This window comes from Quercus lobata, chromosome 10 (genome assembly GCF_001633185.2).
Source record: "Quercus lobata isolate SW786 chromosome 10, ValleyOak3.0 Primary Assembly, whole genome shotgun sequence".
Lineage (NCBI taxonomy): Eukaryota > Viridiplantae > Streptophyta > Magnoliopsida > Fagales > Fagaceae > Quercus > Quercus lobata.
The window spans coordinates 16,979,060-17,000,532 of record NC_044913.1 but is presented as its reverse complement, the minus strand read 5'-3'; the positions used below and the strand labels follow the sequence as shown (position 1 = coordinate 17,000,532).

Here is a 21,473-nt window from a genome sequence, read left to right as displayed (position 1 = left end):
CCTTCCCGACGACTCTCAAAGGAGCTGCAAGAGAATGGTTTACTAAGTTGCCAAACTCGTCCATAGACAATTTCGATCAGCTGAGTAGTGCCTTCTTGCGCCACTTCATAAGGGGACAACGCCCAAGGAGGCCTATGGGGAAACCAACTACTCAAAAGAAAAACGACAAGTTTTGGACAGAACCAAGGCCGTGCATGGTCCTCGGACTCAAGCCTATGGAGAAACCAACTACTTAAAAGAAAAAACTACGTTACATGGACCTTAGAATCTATCCGAGGAGAACTCCCCATTAACAGTTGGGTTAATCCCTAAACTACATGGATTCCCTAGTCTACTCTCATATCCTCAGTACCAAAGGGATTGATGCAATATAGAGCAATATGTTACCAAAAACACAATCGAAGTCCCTCACTGCTCGGCTACCCTCTCAGATGAATTATTTAGAGTTTATCGTTCTCGGACATTTGTCTCGCATGCATCGCACAGCGCTTGGCCGTTATTTCGGTTAGTTCCAAGAGTTTAATTTATTGAAAATTACCATTGTTATACTTGATAATGTCAGTAAGTTCAAATTAGTAAGAATTTGTTTTAAGGTTTTTTCCCTGCTCTAAGTTTCATTAAAGGAAAGTGTATATTTAATATTCATGCACAAAGCAGTTGTTGCAGAAAAGAAAAGTATTTGAGATTAAGCAAATTCATTTCTTATTAAGACAAAAGAACAGTACAGTGTACAATGAAGGAGCTTAAATAAGCTCATATTAAAACTAACTACACAAGCGAAAAGTAAAGATACAAAGGAATGAAGGAAAAGCCAAAGAAGAGGTGCAGAGAAGAGCCGCGTTGCCGCTTCAAAATTTCGTCTAAGGAAGCCATTCCTCAATACTTTTACATGCCTATAACTTAGGCAGCCAAAGAACCCAACGTGGGGCCTGCACTGTTGAAGAAAAGGTGCAGAGAGCCCGGTTTCGGGCTAGCGCAGCTGAAGAAAAGGTGTAGGGAACCCAACTTGAGGCCCGCACCGTTGAAGAAAAGGTGCCGGGAACCGGAAGTTGAGGAGCCTCCACAAAAATTTGCCTGCGACAACGCAGACGGTGCTGATGGCGGAAATTCTTTCTTCTGACACACCAAAAATCTGATGTGACCAGAACCTGCTTCGGATTTTGACTGAAAGAGGTGGGGGTACCGTTCCCACCTTATCCAAGCGGGAGGTCACCTTAAATCTGTGCCTCCCCTGCCCATACCATACCACCTTAAGTCTTGGAAAGGTCCGGTGCCTCTGTGGCGGGTAAGGTTCCTCCACCTCCATCTAAGCCTCAAACATATTGCACTAAGGGAAGACGACACTGGATGTGGGAACTGGTTATGGATAAAATGTTATAATTTTGAAGAGAGCAGAAGGGTTTATATGCCAGGAGAACAACCACCTATCCTGCTTATATAAAGGGTAAGATGGTGTCATTTAATTTGAGCAGATTCCCAAGAAACGTTGCGGACAAGGCAGCTCTGGCACAATTTCCAACACCATCCGCCACCACAAGATTTAAAGGTCCTCGTGAAGGTGCGCCTCGAATACTGAAACGACAAAGGACACTGCGCGGATGAAGAATAAAGTAATGCCTCTTAATTCGGCACATCTCCCATGCAAATGGAAGAACACAAGCAGTAGTAAGGTATGGAGCTTGAGCAAGTCACGAGGTGGGCTCAGCATCACCAAAACCCTCCTTCCCAGCTAAAAAGTCGGGAAGCAGGATTTTGAGAAGCTATTATGGGGCCTGAAATTTGGAATCCCGGTCCACTTCACATTAAAGGCCCAAAACCCAAGCCGAGGAGCCCTACTGCCGAGGAGGTATGATGAGAATCCCTTAATGGCCCAAGAATGTAGCCGAGGACAACCTCACGCTCAACGCCTCACAAAACGCCTGAAGAAAAGGACAAACTCGGCACAAGAGCAATACAAGCGAGAAAACTGCCAACACCATAACGTGGAGCCCAGCACTTGACAAGCCCATACCCCATACCATGTTATCCAGCTTTTCCCAACCACTCTGACGTGAGGATTGATAGGACGAGTAATTGCCCCAAACAAGGAGAAACTGACACGTAGATGGAGAAGGGGAATTGAATACTAGTATAAAAGGGAAAAGAGAGCTAAAAAGGAGGGGGGAGGCCTCGGAAAAAGGAGGAGAAAAAGGAGGAAGAATGGTGAGAACATAATGCTCCTCGGACTAATTCCGAGGAGTCAGATATTTCAAACTACATCGATGTAAGGCTCAGTTATACAATCCACGCTTGTCTTTGTATGAGCTCTCATGAAACCAGGACCAGACCGATACCCAGCGCCCAAGGGCAGACCTTTCCAAACCCACTCTCTACAAATCATATTGTTCGGGCCCTTTACATACGAGCCCAACGTCATCCTTGGGTCGTTAAAAATCGTGTCCCTACACATATGCACAGGTACGTTTAAAAACAATGACAATTACATATATTTATACTACTATTTAAGGAGTTTTATTTGTTTGGGAGCCTTTTTTTTTTTTGTTAAAAAATGCCCTTATAGTCCTATGTTTAAGTAGAGACAAAAGTAAAAGACAATTTGGTAAAAATACAACTCTAACTCTTACTAAAACATTGTCTAAAAAATAGGGTCACTCTCCTATTGATTTTGAAATTGCTTTATCCACTTATAAATTAGATTTTCAAAACAAAAATTATATGTATAAAATAAAAACATAGGTTTTTTTTTTTGGTTTTTTTTTTTTTTTTTTTGGCTACAAAATAGGATCACTAAAACTCATGACATTCTTGATTGTATTAATAGTTTTGAATGCGTAATATTAATGAGAAAATGTGTAAACTTCAAATTGGAATGAATGAAAAATGATGACACTAATTTAAAAAAAAAAAAAAAAAAGCCTCATCGCACCTGCGAAGCGTGTGTGATGAGGCTAGTGTGTGTGTATATGATTTAAAATCTTATCGGATCTAAACTCTTCGTTTTTTTACCCAATAATTCACTAGCCACAAAAATTAAAAAATTAGATGGGATATATGGCACAAAATTGAACTTCAATTTAGAATCTAATTGATTTTTTTTTTTTGGTAAACAATCTAATTAAATTTAGATTCTTTGATTTTTGTACCTAATAATTCACTTGATACGCAAATTTAAAAATTAAATGAGACACGTGGTGCAAAATTAGACTCCAATTTAGAATTTAATTAGATTTTATGATTTAAAATCTAATTAGATTTAGACTCTTTGGTTTTTGCACCCAATAATTCACTTGCCACAAAAATTAAAAAATTAGACAGGACATATGGCACAAAATTAAACTTCAATTTAGAATCTAATTGAATTTATATTTTTTGATTTTTGCACCTAGTAATTCACTTGACACATAAATTTAAAAATTAGATTAGACACGTGGCGCAAAATTAGACTTTAATTTAAAATTTAATAAGATTTTATGATTTAAAATTTAATTGGATTTAGACTTTTCAGTTTTTGCACTCAATAATTCACTTGCCACAAAAATTTAAAAATTAGATGGGATGCATGATGCAAAATTAAACTTCAATTTAGAATCTAATTAAATTTAGACTCTTTAATCTATATATAAAATAATAGGTGAAGCAGAAAGAGTGTGAAATTGAATTCCAAATTAAAACTCTAATTTTGTGCCATGTGTCTAGAATCTAAAATTGAAGTTGAATTTTACATCATGTGGCTAAATGTATGTGGGCTCATTCTCATTAAAACCACTTCTATGTATTGGGTCAAGTGAGTTACTGTGCTAATTAAGTTTTTTCTTGATTTTGTAATCAAACGTGAAAACCAAAGAGATTAATATCGGTGATAAGAACTTGGTTTGGGTACATTGCATAATTTCCAAAAAGATAGCAAAGCCAGAGTTTGCGTCTTTGTTATAAATTGCTTACAAAGTTTGCATCTTTACATTTGCACTGAGTTTCGGATTAAAGTGTTTTCTTCTTGGTTCTGACATTGAGTTTTGTTTACTATTCACTTACAAAGTTTGCATCTTTACATTTGTTATAAATTGCTACTATGTGATTAGATGCACATTATGCCTAAAATTCACTATCCTTATATTTGGCTTTTTGTACAGGTTTGGCACGTATAAAATGAAGAAAGCACTGCTGTGGACCGATAAATGATACTTTTTGCAGGCTGCAAAGGAACTTAGTGATCAATGGAATCTCACGCGAATTGGAGAGGACCCGGCTGTAGATGTCTGGATGACAGATGTGAGTCACTATGTTTTTAAAATGTTTAGTGAAGGTAAATGTTATGAACAATGTAAATTTTCCAGAGAGAGATTTATTATTCTATATTTATGCAAGTTTGGTCGCCTTCTTGGAGTGGATCACTCCACCCTGTCTTTCTACTGGAATTTTTTATTCAGATTGTTACAATTTAATTTGAAATTTTATTTGAATTTTCCTATTGTTGTTACTATCATAAATTATCATTCCAATTGTTCAATTAGAATCTAAAATTGGAGTCCAATTTTACTATACACGTGTACAATCTAATTATTTTTAATTTTGCTGTCATGTACAGAAGCCAATGAGATGAAATTAATAACACATTAAACACTCATGCTTTGGGAATCGGTAGTACCAATCTAAATCCATTGGACTTGCTTCGTGATAATACAACTATAAAGGATGAATAAAAACACGCACAAACCCCTCTCTCTATAAAAAGAGATTAGAGAGAATTTCTTTTATCAGCCATGGAACTTCAGAGGTTTTTTCTTCACACAAATGCCCATCATGTTACAAAATGACCCATCGTAAAACTACAAAATGAGTATAACTCTGAAGATTTTTTTTTTTTTTTTTTTTTTTTTTTTTACTATATTAAGTTGTGAAAATTTCAATCACCAATAGAGATGGAAGATTCAAAAGCGTGAATGGATCTTTTGGATAAACATTGTCACCAAGGTTCATCTTTCTGTGTAAAATATATATACTGCTAAGTTTTGTTAATGAAATTTTCTGGTTAATAATATGAATTTAGACTTAACTGAGTTTTTTTAAACATAAATAAACTCATAATTAATAATATATCCATTTCCGTGCGGTAGCACGAGGCTACATACTAGTTTTTCACCTAATAGTTCACTTAACACATAAATTTAAAAATTAGATGAGACATGTGACACAAAATTAGACTCAAATTTAGAATTTAATTAGATTTTCTCTTAACTTTGCCTATTAATATATATATATATATATATATAGATGATTAAAAATATAATTTTCCCAACTATAAAAGAATATAAGTGATTTTATTTTATGATAAATTGATGTGCCTTTGTGTTAGAACTCATTTCTCTCTCTTTTGTGTGTGTATTTGTTTATCAAAAAGAATATAAGTGATTTTATTTTATGATAAATTGGTCATATTAGGAGAAAAAAAAGGATATTGACCAGTTATACTTCTTTTGAAAATGTATGAGGTTGGAGAAAATAATAGGAGTACAAGGAAGAAAGTACATGAACATTTTCCCTTCTTTCTATTAACATTATTTAATATTTTAATTTTAAAAAAAATTCCATTTAAAGTTTATTATCGCTGGTCAACATGATCATGAGAAAAGTCATCTAAAGACTAATAAAAGTAAAAAAAAAAAAAAAATGATCACGAGAAAGTTTCGCTTGGAAGAGATTATAAATTAATGGGGCCTTTTTTTTTTGTTTTGTTTGGTAGACAATGGGCTTCAAGTAATGGTGAAAAAAAAAGGGGGAAATGTTTGTGGGCTACTTTAACAAATGAAATATGGGCCAGCCAGCCCACTTATTTCATTTATATTATTAGTCAAACTACCCATACCATATCATCTAATTTAGGCTTATGAATGGTGATCAAGAATATGTAGTACTTAATGAGTTAAATGTCCCTGAATGGCCCATCACAGCCCAAAATAAGTTGTGATTTGATCTTCTTGATGCATCAGTATTTAGCAAGTATAGAACCTCAGAGAAGGGGTTTGAGAAAGTCCAATGGGTCTTCAATGGACCAAAAAGAAAAAGAAAGAGAAGATTCTCTCACTTTTTATTTTCAGCGAAAGACTTGTAATTTCATTAACCAGAAACTGAAGTACAACATCAGAACAGTCCATTATGCAGAAATACATTGAGAGCTAACATTTAGGAGTGGATGTTTATATTTGTGGATATAACCTTGGTACAGTTGTTTAAGTGCATTAAATTATGATTTTCAATTAAATTCAAATATATAATCATATTGAATTTAATTGTTCTTGGAAAAGAAAGTATATTTGTGCTTCATTGGGTAATGCAGTCGTATATTTGAATTTAATTGAAAAATCTAATGTACTATGTCCAAATAGTTGTTTTGTTATGAACCTACATTTTGCCCTATATTTATTAGTATTGATTATTGATTGAAGGCATGTAGCCAACATCAAACCACACACTTTTTTGAAGATTTAAGTTTTCACTAATCTTTGAACCTGGAGTTAAGGAGTTCTTATTATATAGTGTTTCAGATGATGCAATATCATACTCGTAATATGTGGGTTCATCCACATTTTGTGAGTATAATGTTACATGCATCCGAAACATTACTTTTTTGTAGCCAAATTTTTTGTTTTTAAATGATATTGCCGAATGCTTCTCGAGAAGCTGGATTTTAATCCCCCTCCCCCATTAGTTGTAAAATAAAAAATTGAACATTTACATTCTTTTCTCCCCCTACATCATATGCATTTAAGAGAATCAACCACCTATAATTTTTCATTATTATTGATAAATTAATGCACATTTCATTCATGAAAGAAATGGACAAAAGTACATTGACTAAGTTTGGTCATGCTGCCCTCATAGTCACATGGGGTTTACAAATGACAAAACCCCTTGGAGCAGTGAAATAAATTTCACATGGGGGAGAATAACTAGGTCAATAAATTAATGACCTGATTATAAAGTATAAATAAAACCAACAATAAAACTCGTACTAATTCTTTTTTTTTTAGAAACACTCGTACTAATTCTTGGTGGGAATAAAGAACATAAATTAAAAAGTTAGAGTTTAAGGGCATTTGGGGCCTCCACTCTTGGTCTTCCAGTTGTTGTAGCAAGGGCACACAGCCTTGTTTCCATAGTAGCCAGGAGGAACACACAGGCACTTGGCACAACATTTTTGGCAGTAGAACATGCATGGTTTGTGGTACTGTGTCTGGCTACATCTTCTTGAGCATTGTGATGGGCATTCTGGTTATTTAATTTACACAAGGTTAAAAATAAAAAAAAAAAATCAGAAAAGAAATCACTGAGTGCAAAATTACACTTAACAGTGCTAAAAGAAGACCACATATAGGGGTAAACATAAAACATTTTGTCGGTGATTACTTACGGTAACTCTTAAGACTCCCTTGTCCATTTTGCCCCTGAAGAACACAAATATTTTGTCAAAAATATGGTACAATGTAAAGTAAAACCATCACTTACAAAAGAAATTGCAAAAATTTCCCAAATGAATTATCATGCAAAAGTGATGAAAAAACTTACACTTTGAAGGTGGTACTGAGCTTCTTTTGCCATGACCTATACAAGAGAAATAAAAGGGGTAGACAATTACAACCAGATTATGAATAGTATATATTATGAAATTTTCTCATTCTAGGACCAGAATCATGGCACATTTTCAAAGTGTGTACTGTGTAGAATGGGAACTCACCTGGGTTGCAACCATGGAAATGCCAAGGACAGCTAGAAGCAGAATGCAGAGAAGCTTAGCCATGGCCATAAGTACTAGGCAAAAAAGAGAGAGAGAGCTGGTTCAAGTGGTCTAGGTAGTGTGGTGTGTGGCTTAGTTCCCAGAGCAAAGTAGTCGTGGCCTTAAATAGACTTGGTTGAAGAGGGACTCTGACATATTGCAACATTTGCACGATCTAATCTACTGGTACTATAGTATTATTTTGCCTTAGAAAAAGACATTAGCTGATCTATGTTTAGGGTATATTCCCAAAATGTCCATTAGCTAATAATGCACTAGAGATTTGTGCCTTTACTGGTTTTATTAGCCTTAATTCGAAAATGTTGGAAAGAATAAAGAACACCATAATTTGTAAATATCCTTCTTATTATATTAGTTATTGATTCCTAATTCTAAGTTTGGTACATTATTAGATTAGACCTGATGATTGCATGTGGGAGCTTTACTTTGATTTTATTGGTTATATTTAGGTTCGATGACCACCGTGTATCATATCGATGCACAAAAGGTGGAAAATGGTACATTAGAATTTACTCAATTTAGATATAAAAATCATCAACATATATGCAATTTGTTTATAATGTGGACTTAAACCCAATTGGTCAAATCCTTTGCTGAGTTCGGATCAACCCGGATCCAACTAGTGACACTAAAAAAGAAAAGAAAAAAGAAATCATGTTAAGAAAGCAAACTAACAAAAGTTTTATATATATATATATATATATATATTATTTTGAATGAATTTAAATGGATTGGGAGGTTCAATTGGAATTTGCCAGGTCTAGTAGTTCCTTAAAAATGCATAACACATCCACGTTAATAATAAAAAAACCAAATTGAATAAATTATGCCTTAGTAAACTTACACTATTTTACAAAGTTAGGTCAGTTTAGTTAGGTATTTTGGGAGTTTAAAAGTGCGTTTTAAAAAAAATGAAAATTATGTTTTGCAATAACAACTCCTCATAATTTTTTATTTATTTTACAAATACTCGTTTTAAACTAAAAATACTGTTTTGTAACCGCTTATACAAATGCACCTTTAGTTTATTATCTTAAACAACAAAATTAAACAAGTAATTTATATTATCTCTTGTGTCATCAACTATGGACTTTTACAATTAACATGATATCATTTTTCTCTTAGAATTACAAAGAGTTGACTCTTGGGTAAGGATTTGTGATATCACCGAAGGATGATTATATCAAATTAACAATTAATATTGGAATAAAATCTAACTAATTGTGATCTAAATCAAATCAACAAAATGTTAATAAACTTATTAAAAGGGTATAACTGTAATAGAAATAGCCAGTGCACTGTTGTCTATAACATGGGTAAGTTAGTTTTAATAGTTATGGAGTGGGGCCCCACTAATCCACAAATCAGATCACATTAATCATAGTTCCAAAAAGTCTTCAACGTCCAGCATTAATTCATATAAGAAACTGATTACTCTACTCTACAATTGAGTGCACACAAAATCTCACTCCATCAATCACCAAATAAGCAAAATGTCATACGTGGACAGGAAATCAACCATATAGAAACTCGGTAGAGTGACGTGGCAAGATCTTAGGTAGCCTGAGTAGAAGAGCTGTATGTACAAGGAAAGTAGGAGATTAGGGCTAAGGAAAAATAATTGATTGGGGATCTAATAATTGATTGGGGGACCATGGATTGTTCATCATCCATGTGCACCTAACTGAACCAAGCACATGACCTAAAGTAATTGCGCCAAAACGACAGCACTGCGCACCTTGCGCTGTAAACCCATCTCCCTTTGTCCAATGTCTATTTTGTGTTTCCCATCACGAGCTTTGGGCTCTTTGTATCTGAGTTTATGGTGGGCGGTGGGCCTTTTCTTTCCCCTCTCTATATTTATTATCATAAGTGATTGATAGGGTTTGTGTGCTTCAACAAATGTACAAAAAAACATTGTTAGTGTGTGGACAACAGAGAATTCATGCCTACAATTTCGGCTGAATGAATATCTTTTTGTTGAATTGAGAGGAGAGGGAAGGGCCATGACCATGTGAGCTTTCTATTATTTTTGTGGATATGTTTTGCGATCTAATATAGATGACAAGGAATCTCATTATGAGACGAACTGAACTGAGGGTGAAGTGCTTAATCTTATACTTTTAGGTAGATAAATTATTAAAACGTACAGTGATCATTCTGAATCTAGTGATTGTGCAAGTACGGAAGACCATAGAAGTAACTCATGACCCCCTTGCATATGAATGTTGCTTTTGTGAAAATGGATTTTGATGTAATCCATTAGATAGAAGAAGACATGTCTAGCTACCGTAGGTAGCAACCAAAAAAAGAGAGATCTTTTTTGGGGGAAGACAACAATTTGACTCTCTATAATTGCTTTAAAAATAGGCTTCTGGGGTATATTGTCGAATGTCATAAAAGATTTGAATATGTTTTCTTTATTACCAATTGATTTTGAGGTGGAATGACATAATTCACGATCCAACAAATAGTTTCAAAGCTAAGATCATGAGTTCAAGTCATAGGAGCATTATTGTGAGGGGGCGATTGTTGGAGGGACCATAATTTGACTCTTTAAAACCGCTTTAAAAATAAACTCTTAAGGTACGATGTCAAGTACCATAAAAAAAAAAAAAAAGTACATTTTCCTCATCACCAATTAAAATTGAGGTGGAGTAGCACAGTTTGCCGTCCGATAATCTTTGCATGGACAGTGCTGACATACAAGACCAAGTTCTACTAAAAGCGGCCAAGCTAGTAGCATCAAAAGCATTACAATTAGGGTGCAAACATGTAATTTGAGAATGAGTTGCTTTAAATGTGATTCTACCGCTACTGAAAGACTTTTCCTTCTCTCATTGGTCGATCAACGTATTACAGATGAAACAAAATTAATTTTGAATTTCTTCCCAGAATGGTTTGTAAATCATACATTTAAGGAGGCTAATTTTATGGCCCATAATGTAACTAAAGGGCACTTTTGAATTGACATAAAGGAATTTATCCACATTTCTTCCTTATCAAATTTTTGTCTTGGGTTCTAAGATAGAGATGAGACTGATTCCTTCCTTTTGTAAGTTGTTTGTTCTTTTCTTTGAATTTGAAGTCTACTTATAGCAGAAAAAGAAAAAATCTGAGAAGTGAGTTATTACAAAAATAAGCCCATTCCTAAGAATATAAGAAGCTCTATTTGATTCTCTGTACACAGAATTAACATTGTAGCTGCTAAAACTATTACGGTAAAAAATGAAAAAGAAAAAGAAAAAGAAAAAGACAAAGAAAGGATTACTGTACAAAATAGTGTCACCAATGATGGGTTGTATGGACCATTGAGATGGGCCTTCAAATTGTTTTGGATCTTCAATAAAGTTAAATAGCAAGCATGTGATAATTGCATAACAAATGCTAAGAAGTTAGCTGGAGAAACAATCACACATTATATTACCAAAATAAAAGTCACACATAACATAAGAGACAAAAGCCCCCAAAATTAGAAAAACCAGGAACCTAATCCACCAAAGGTATGCATTATAAGGAAAAAGATTACAAAGAGTGTGTAGACCATTTCCTAACCTTACAAAATTTCATTTTTGAGCAAATTAGTACCCATTGGCAAAATATTAATTTACTCATTCTGAAAATTCCAAAATTGACCTAGGGATTTAAAATTTTCATTGGTCATAAGATGGTATTAAAATGAGCATGCTTGAACTTGGTTAATTTTGATTGGTTCTCAAATGATTTTTTAAATTCAATAAAAAATTTAATTCCCACTAATCCAAACAAAAAATAATAATGGTCCTTTTGAATATATACCAGTAACATCACTGTTAGTTTTTTTAAGACATTTTTCCCTCTCTCCGTGTGTGTGTTAAAATATTTAGTATTCTAAAAAAAAAAAAAAAGAAAAAAAAAGGACATTCAAGCACAGGATAATCCTACTAGATAATAAAGAATTTCTTGAATTATTAAAACAATCATTTATCCATCCTTCCATTAATGTTTTATAATTTTAACAATTTTGAAAATTAGTCTTAAAAAGGGCTAACCTAATCATTAAAAGAAACTATCAAAACTTTAAAACTTGAGTTATCTCTTAAAAATATTTTTTAAAGGAACAAAATCAGATAAAAACTCAAAAAAAAGAAAAAAAAAAGAAAAAGAAAAAGAAAAAGAAAGAAAGATAAAAGCTCTCACCATCCTGTAGAGTGCCAATTGGCAGTCTACTCTAAATCAACAACAAATATATATTGGGGACAAAAGATAAGGATCAATTCTCTAAAAGGCACAACCCCTAAGACTTGAAAACTCTAAAAATTACTTTTCATAATCAGGAGAAAGTCATTCAACAAAAAGGGGTCCTTTAATTTTTATTTTTTTCCATCTTCTCACTTACAAGTCAATATTGTAGCATTCAATTTCAGCAAACAAACACTTCAAAACACATCCAACAACAATAGCAACACAACTACTCCATGCCATGAAGAGAGTAACAATGGTGGTGGTAATCGTTACAGTGATTGTGAGGCTCGGGTGATCAAGCCATCAACAAGGAAGGTCTATCACTCAAACTCATATGCAAGGGATCATGTGTGTAAGTAATCCCTAAGCCTTAGATAATTAGGCCTTTTCTCATTGTTCACATGATTTTCCATGATTCATCTTAGCCATACCTGAATCAGATTGTTATTAAATCAAAAATGGGGAAAAAAAGAAGAAGAATTGTTTTGTCTTGAATTTAATCTTTCCCTCATCATAGCCCGCCTTTTTTGTAGTGATGGGGAACATGACACTTGTGTTTTAGGTCTTTTAGGATGTCAAAAAGTTATTTTCTCTTGTTGTTATCCTCCAAATCTTGCATTTTATTATGTCTTTTAATTTTATCAAATAGAATTATGATTGTGACAACCGTAATTTGAGGGGGCCAAAATTTTAAGTACACCTAGTTGTTCTTATGAATATAAATAATTAATAGAAAAATGAATTTCATAATTTACAAAATAATGATTTAAATAATTGATATTTCACAAAAGACAAAGTTTGACTACAGGTTTGGTTGTAGCTTAAAACTATAACTTTTACTCAAAAAATTAACATTATTATATATTTTAAAAATTAAATTGTTGAATTGCATGTTTTTTATATTTTTAATACACATGTCAAAATTTGTATCAATTTGATATTATTTACCATTCGATTCAAAACTTATTTTTTATGCCTAATTTTAAACTAAAAAAACATGAAATTTAAACATTTGATTGATGATATAATTATAATTTTTGATCTTCTGAAAATTTTACAAGCATGAAAGATTTAAGAAAAAAAATATAATCCAATGGTGAATTTGTCAAAGTTCACATAAATAAAAAGATATTGAGTAAAGTTGTAACCTTAAGCTATAACTAACCTTGTTGCCAAATTTTGTCCTTTCACAAAAACTTTATTAATTTGCCCATAAAATAGAGAAAACAATTAAGAGATATTACATCGTTTGTCCTTTAACATATATCATAGAATGAAATATTATGTGTCATCGTTAATTCAATAAGATTGAGGGTGACAACTAATATTTCATGCTACAATATAAAGTTGAAGGACAAAACGAGGTAATATATTCTATTTTTTTTCTCTATTTAATTTTTTTAATATCATTATCTAAATAATTAATTTATAAATTAAAAAATAAATTTTATTTACTAATTTATGGTCATAGGAACAAAAATTTGAGACAAAACGTGCTGTTTACGAGATATTTTATTGCTCAATTCTCTAAAAAAAAAAAAAAAGAGAGCCTCAATCTACAGCAAGCCCATAGATCTTTACAACATCATTCAGCGCCGTGCTATGAGAAACATAAATTCATCTAAAAATTCTCTGTTGCTTTTAACTCCAATTCCAGTCCTTACATTTCTAAATTCTAACTGAAGCACCTTTGCTTTGTGTAGACGTCATTTCTTCAGAGATGTTTGCGTTTCAAAATACAGGCAAAGCATGAAAGGAGGTAAATCATTTTCCAATTTAGAATTCATTTTCTTAATGCTGCCATTGGTACTTGGTTCCTGTTGGTTGATCATGTAGAATTAATACAAATGACAATTTCTCTATCGGGGACAGTGAATGAGATTTACAAAATAAGGGTTACTTTGTTTAGGTGTTTGTGCAGCCTTATACGCATTTTTAAAGACACATAAAATGTGGTTTCAAATATGTAGGGCAGTCTATAATTTTTTTACAAATGCGCATTTTAAAGGTTTTTGAAATAACTTAAACATATGGGGTCAAGATGTATCTCTAAACATGTTTATGATATTTAGGTAAGAATGCAATATACTTCTTTTAGTGAATGTAGTTTTACAAATTAAGGGTGCGTTTGTTTAGGTGTTTGTGCAATTTAAACACGCATTTTTAAATCGATTTGAATTTTTAAAAATATGTAAAATGCCGTTTCAAATGGACAAGGAGTTTAGGTTTTTTTATTTTTTTTATTTATTTTTTACAAACACTCATTTTAAAAGTTTATGCAACAGCTTAAACAAACAGGCTCAAGATCTGTCTACTATATGGGTATTTTATTTTTGCTAAACTTGTTTATGACATTTAGGTAAGAATGCAATATGCTTCTTTTAGTGAATGTAGCTTTACAAATTAAGGGTGCATTTGTTTAGGTGTTTGTGCAATTTAAACAATCATTTTAAAATTAATTTGAATTTTTAAAAATGTGTAAAATGCCGTTTCAAATATGCAAGGAGTCTAGATTTTTTACAGACACCTTTTTAAAAGGTTTTTGCAACAACTTAAACAAACGGACTCAAGATCTGTTTTTGAGATTTAGGTACATATACATGTGCATCTATATTGTTTTTGCTAGACTTGTTTCTGACATTTAGGTAAGAATATTGCAATGTGCTTCTTTCTTATTCAGCATTATTCTGACCTAATGAAAATGATTAACCTATGAGCTATAGCCTATAATTCAAACTTGAGAATGAGACCACTCAAACTGAACTGAGGCATGTCAGTACCAGCTAGTGAGAGTGAAGTAAAAAAGAAAAAGAAAAAAGAAAGTCACTCTAAAAGTGGGCTGTGGCCTAGGACAGTCCCAAAGTACATCCACATGCACTTACTCACATGTTGATGATGTTACATGCAGGCTGTAATTTTGGTGTATCTGGTTTTGGTAAGACGTAACATTGCAAGGACATAATTCTATTATGGACTTCTTGTACAGCACAGCAATAATTGGACCCAGATTTTTTTATTGGAATTATTACTTTTCCAAGTTCCAACTAACCCTCCACAGTGAGAGGGGGCGGTGTCGTGTTCAAAACAATCTTTCTTTTGATGTTGAAATCACAATACCGTTTTCTTTAACAAAATTCTCCATAGACAATGAAGTTCTACCTATACCTCTTACCTCTTACCCTATCAGGAAATTTTCATTTTATTTTTTTAACAAACAAGTTGTCAATTTCACCTTTCCCTTAATTCCACACCTCTTTAATTAATCATCTCCTTATAAAAGATTGTTTGAAACACATTCACCTTTTCACCCATAAATTGATAGAAGCTTTTGGTGATGCATTGGCTTTAGTTATGAGTCATGTGGTTCTTCACTTCTTCTTCTTGTTGTTTTCCTTCATTCTCAAGCTAGAAGGGGGGGCACCCCCCCCCTCAGCCAAAACAGTATAACACAAACAAAACGTGGCTTGCGGTCCTACGAAGCCAACATTAGAGAACAAGGAGGATTAAAGGCATATTGGGCCGACCTACATATATGTGTATTCTTGGATTTTAAAAGATTAGACTGGTCCAGTTGTTGTCCTTTTTTTTCTTTAATTTTGTGGGCTACTACTTCCTCTTGTTCTCTCTCTCTCTCTCTCTCTCTCTCTCTCTTGCTTTTTTCCCCCCACCTTTTCTTTTATTTATTTATTTTTATTTTTTAAAAACTTGTTGTCTTATTTTTTTCTTTCAGGAGACCTCTCATCATCTGGCTAAGAGAAACAAATAGAGGAATCTAAACCATAGCATGACTAAAATCCGAATTTAGATGGATGAAAGAAAGTTGGGCCTACAACATATCTAGGTTTACAACACCTCCTTCTTCTTTTATTTTTTTATTTTTATTTTAGATGGTGAGATTTGAACCTTTTGCTACTCTTTTATTTGGTTTTAGATTAATGATTATTCAGAAGAAAAAGACTATATATGTTTGCTTGTACATTTGATCATTCATAAGCTTTTTAGTCAAACTAATTTAGAAATTGATTATAATGTATTAGTATTAAATAATATCTTACATTTTAAATGAGAATTACTCAATTTCCAAATCATGAAATTGTTCAGTGCATTTGGTATATTACATCTTCCTCCCACTATACATGAGACTCACGTTTATATAAGAGGAGAGATGTAATACACCAAGTAGAATACTTTCTTGATTGAGGGTCAGACTAAAGTGAAATTGGTTGGAAAATTCAAATCTTATTCTGACTTCAAACTCAACTAACACTCCTTAATTAATGATATTAATCTAAATCTTTAGGCCCTTGGTGTTTAGAAAATCCAATATACCCTGCAAAACTTTTACAAGAAATGGAGCCAAGTCTAGCCATTACTTGGTTACCTAGCAGAATGTTTACCCCTCATCCAATATTGGGCATATAATCCTTTAGATTTGTATAATGTAAAGTATAATACAGGAGACTCACACAAAGTTTTAACTTTTAAGGAACAATGAAACAGAGGGTAAATTCTATTACACACAATATTATGTATTTTCATAAACTGAAAATACTAACTCACGTTTTTAGTTATTGAAACACAGTAACACACAGTGTGTGCTATTTGTAACAACCATTGCCCATGGAACATATACACATATATGGCAATATTTGGAGGGAAAGAAAACTAGCGGCTACAAAGTTGATGACTATTAAAAAAAACAAGATTATGGCTATTAGCGTGAATATTCTGGTATGCTCAATTTACATGTAGACAAACTGATTAATTAACTAACTAAGCCACAGAGTGTCTTATGTTTGCACAGTCATGGAAGAACCAAAAGCTGCTGACCATGTACTTTGCTTTGAATTTGATATTCTCAAAGGAACTCAACAGTAAAGAGAAAGAAAGAAAGGGAGAAAATAAGTAAGTCACATTCATATTAATGTAATAGAAGGAACAACAGACAAGAAGGCAGTAATGCTTGCTAGTAATCTCTAAAAACAGACATGTGCAGCTTTAATTACATACCGAGCATTTCTTACTCTTTGTCAATAGGATGAAGAGGTGGGTCAACAATATATTTAGATAGTACAACAATGAGTAAATAAATTGTGATTAATTTGGTTGGTTGACTTAAATCAACTACCCAAGTACCCATAGCCCAGGAAAAAAAAAATGGAAAAGGAAAAAACCAAGAAGAAGAAGAAGAAGAAGAAGATGATGATGTTTCTTATAGTTTGGATAGAATTAAGAAATTAAAAGATGTGATTTGAAAAACTTCATAGTTCATATTGGCTAGGTCAACCAATATATCTACTCAACATTATTGCATGTAATGATTCTATCCCCGACATTGATGAGCGAGTTAATTCTTTGATGCAATAGATTACTGTTCCTTGTCCAAACCACTTTCTTCTCTAGTTGGGTAGTACTGTAAGATTATGAATTCCATAGGAGAAAACCAGTCTTTTCAATGACTGACTGTCTTACCACTTTCTTTTGCTTTATTAGTGAAAGTTTATCTTTGTGGATATATGGATCTCAAAATGAAAATATCCTTTATTGTTCTGAAGGAATATACATTAGGCACAACTTCACTTTGAACTAATTTAATAGTGGTACAATATTCTATATGAAATCTTCTATCTTATTCTTTATCTTTCTGATAAGTTCCACTCACCACTAAAACAAAAAAAAAAAAAAAAAAAAAAAAAAAAAAAAAAAAAAAAAACTGGGTCACTTCTACAACATTAAAAAATTTGCTGCGTGCGCATATATAGTTGCCTTATTGAGTAATGCTATATATTAAATAAAAATATAGCCATAGCATGATTGGGCAAGTGGGCCTTCCTGGATATTATATTCCAAATACCAAATGATTGTTGCAAAGAGAAACCATCTTCAATCAAGAAAGAGGAATTCTCACAATTTTTTGGCTTCTAGAAACAATTAAAACTCACCGATAGAGTGTTTCATTCAAGTTTGCTAGACATAACTGAGTATCCCAGTTTTCATCACTGCATTTCTCTTAGAACTTAAATTGAGATAATATCACGAAGGAAAATTAAATGGAGTAAAGAAGGATATTGAACTGTCTTATTAACTTAGGGTCCCATGCCTGATATGTAAGCTAGCTACTCAGAATTATTTGCTTTGATAAGATGAAGAAAATTCCATTTGCTATAAAGGACTTTGTTTTGGTGAAATGAATTATTGGCTGACATAAGTTAGTTTATATCGGTTGAAGTTCCTCCTTTTCTGTCTATTCGTGTTTCATCTTCCTTAGTTGCATATAAAAAACCAATGGTACTCATTATTAGACAACTTAAAAAACAAAAAAATAATAATATAATAAAGAGGGAAAAAAATTGACAATTCATGCATCAGACGCTAAAGAATAAAGAACCATATTTAATTTGGAAATTGTACATCTATAATTTTAGAGACTATATTTTGGGTGGAATAGCTAACTTTAACAAATTTAATATAGCCAAAAATGGATATCTCCATCTCTTTCCTTTTATTCTTCACATGTATACTTTTGTACCAATACAAACAAATCTCAAAGTTTTCATCTTCCTTCTAATATAACAAACAAAATTTGGCTACATTCTTATCCTTCTTTTTCCTTTTCGCTTTTCTTAGAGTAGGAGTTGGGCTAAGATGATAAAAGAAAAAAAAATGAAAAGAAACTATATTCCCCTGAAGAATGAAGTACTTGTAGTTTGATTTCTCAATTGATATCTTACCCATCAAATTATATATAATACAATACTTAAAAAGTTTGATTTTCTCTGACAAAAGAGTCATATGATCTGTTGATGAGGATTTGCAACAACAATTTGTTCTATTATAATAATTAAAATGATAAAATCACACAAAACACCTTCTAGCTATTCACACATACAAAAGGGCTATTATATCTCTATATATAGTTATCTAATCATTGAAAGTAGGTGGTGAATACTCACAAACTACCTCAGTTTCCACTTCTCTTCTATGGAAATTCCGGTGGCAACCACAAGCAGCACACAGAAGCGCACCATTTGTCCCTTCATCTCCACTTGCCATGAACTCTCTGCACCCATCCACAGCATAGCCACCAATATTTGCCGCATGATTCTTTTGGCACTCAACATACCTCACAGTTCTTACCATTGAAGATGATGTGGTAGAGTTTTTCCCTCCTATGCAATCTTTCTTCATTACTACTTGCCGTTTCTTCATCCTCCAAAACCCTAGCTGATCAATTTAGGAAACCCAATTATTTGATCTTTATAAATAGTGGAAATGGGTGCCTGAATTTTTTTTTTTTTGGGTTTCCACTTTATTCATCCAAACTAGATGATAAGTAGGAGAAAATGTTAGCCTTTTTTTGGGTACCTAACCCTAACCCTAGATGGTATATTTATATGGCTGAGTGGTATACCACTAGAACTTGGAATGAGGTCATGCTCAGGCTATTTTTAACAATTTTTTTCTTTTCAAGACCTATGGGTTTCACAAAGATGGCATGTATTGACCTGAAAATTTTATTTTGTAGAACAATAAGGTGTACCACGTCACCAACACAGTGCTTCCATTATTCTCTCAACAAAAGGCAGGTTTCTGTGGGTCCAAACTTATACTTAAAAGACAGGTCTTTGTGGCCCTAGCAACTGTTACACCAACTCTTGTCTAATTTTGTCTAATTACCAAAGAAACTTTGTATAGAAAATTGATAAATATTTTAGAGAAGAATTGGATGAAGTTCATGACCAAATGCTAAGAACTTTTTAGCTTTTATTCATGCATAACCAACTCACCAAAACACTAGCTAGCGATCAAAAATACCGCACGGTCAATCACTATTACACATACCCAACAACAAAACAGCGAAACCATCATTCACAGAAGTTGTCAAAACAAAACTCTGAATGAAACACACAAAGGAAATCACAAAATCCACCCAAAAATCCCATCCCATCAAACCCACCCACAGATAAGCCAAAGCACCCCGAGCAATTAAGCTGGAGCTGGACCTTTCTTAAAGATTTTACAGTAATGAGCTCCCTTGTTGCTTTTACCTGTCATCAGCAAAACTATTAAAGACAACGCAAAACCAATGGTGACCCAATTGAGATAAGAAGAAGAATGGTGAGGGAGAATTGTGAAGGTTGAGAATAGAGGGGAGGGTAGAGAAAGAAATAGAGAGGCTACTAGTGGTGTTCCTGGCAATGGTTGGCAATACCTACGGTGGTCATGAGAGCTAAAGGACCATAATGCTTTTGAAGAGAGAGAGAGAGAGAGAGAGAGAGAGTTCCAGAATGGCAGGGGAGGTGGCTGATTGAATCATAGAAAATGAAAGGGACAGGTTGGGTTTCACCCGATCCGTCACAGTTAACAAACCCTACCCATTTGGTTTCAATGGACTTGGGTTCAGTGAGTCTAAGTCCAACCCAATCCTGCTGCCTAACACTCGTAAAAAAAAGAAGAAGAAAAGGTGTCTCATAAGACATTTTTTTTTTTGTGAAACTTACATGCATGGAATTCACACATGGCACGAGAGAGGACTCTTATGAGATGGTTTCATAAAATAGTTTTTGCATCAAAATAGATTTATTATTTTGTGTAATGGTTCGTGGTTATATATAACATTTTTTTTTTTATACGACATGAATATCACATATTTATAGACAAATCCTCACATGTGAAAAAAATTTCTCATGATTTATTCTCTTCTCATAGAAGAATAGAAGATATTGCATATAAGTTACACATAATACATTAATACCACATCCATTAAAAGGCCATCGGTTCAAGAACCTTGACCCAATTTTTTGAAATTATCACAATGACCCCCCCCCCCCCCCCCCCCCAAAAAAAACTTCTAGAAATTACCAAACAATCCATAATTTTTGGAAATCATGTAAAAAGTCATTAAAAACCTTCAGAATTACCAAAATGCCCCAAAACACTACTTACATTTTACCAAATATTCCTAAGCCCTCCCCCCGGCGCGCACCGATTGGAATCACCAAAATCACTATAAACCCCAAACTTCATCGAAATGCCCCTAATATTATTTAAATCATCAAATTAACCCAAAACTCCACCAAAATGATCAAAATGCTCCTAGGATCACAAAAACCACCAAATTAACCCAAAATCATGCCAAAATAATCAAAATGTCCCTAAAATCTGTAAAATCATTAAATTAACTCTAAATCGAGCCAAAATGATCAAAATAGCCTTGAGATCATTAAAATCTCTAGAATACCCTAATTTAATCGAGATCAATTTCAACCCAACACAAAATCCTTGAAACCCTCAAAGGGACTATATCAATTATAACTACCACCAAAATTACTAGATTACGAACACTACCTCCAATCTTGCTAGACTAATTCCAAAACAAATAAATTACTAGATTGCCTCTATTTTTCATAGAAATCTTGCAGAAGTCCTAGAAACTTCTTGAAACAATCCAATCACC

At 33.2% G+C, this 21,473-nt stretch overlaps 2 protein-coding genes across 3 annotated transcripts; both read right to left on the bottom strand.

Annotated features, from left to right (window-relative positions):
- Positions 1 to 6,768: 6,768 nt before the first annotated feature.
- LOC115964128 (gibberellin-regulated protein 6) lies at positions 6,769 to 7,898 on the bottom strand. Of its 2 annotated transcripts, XM_031083463.1 has the most exons (5): positions 7,733 to 7,898; positions 7,564 to 7,599; positions 7,409 to 7,442; positions 7,049 to 7,266; positions 6,769 to 7,018 (listed from the first exon to the last, which is right to left on the bottom strand). In XM_031083463.1, the coding sequence occupies exons 1-4, from the start codon at positions 7,799 to 7,801 to the stop codon at positions 7,085 to 7,087; spliced, it is 321 nt and encodes a 106-aa protein (XP_030939323.1). In that variant the 5' UTR covers positions 7,802 to 7,898; the 3' UTR covers positions 6,769 to 7,018; positions 7,049 to 7,084. The 2 variants fall into 2 exon arrangements, with proteins under 2 accessions (XP_030939323.1, XP_030939322.1); XM_031083462.1 differs by having other exon boundaries at positions 6,774 to 7,266; positions 7,733 to 7,896.
- A 10,948-nt stretch (positions 7,899 to 18,846) lies between these two features.
- On the bottom strand, positions 18,847 to 19,964 carry LOC115965534 (mini zinc finger protein 3-like). Its single transcript, XM_031084781.1, has one exon. The coding sequence runs from the start codon at positions 19,223 to 19,225 to the stop codon at positions 18,938 to 18,940; it is 288 nt and encodes a 95-aa protein (XP_030940641.1). The 5' UTR covers positions 19,226 to 19,964; the 3' UTR covers positions 18,847 to 18,937.
- Between the last annotated feature and the right edge of the window lie 1,509 nt (positions 19,965 to 21,473).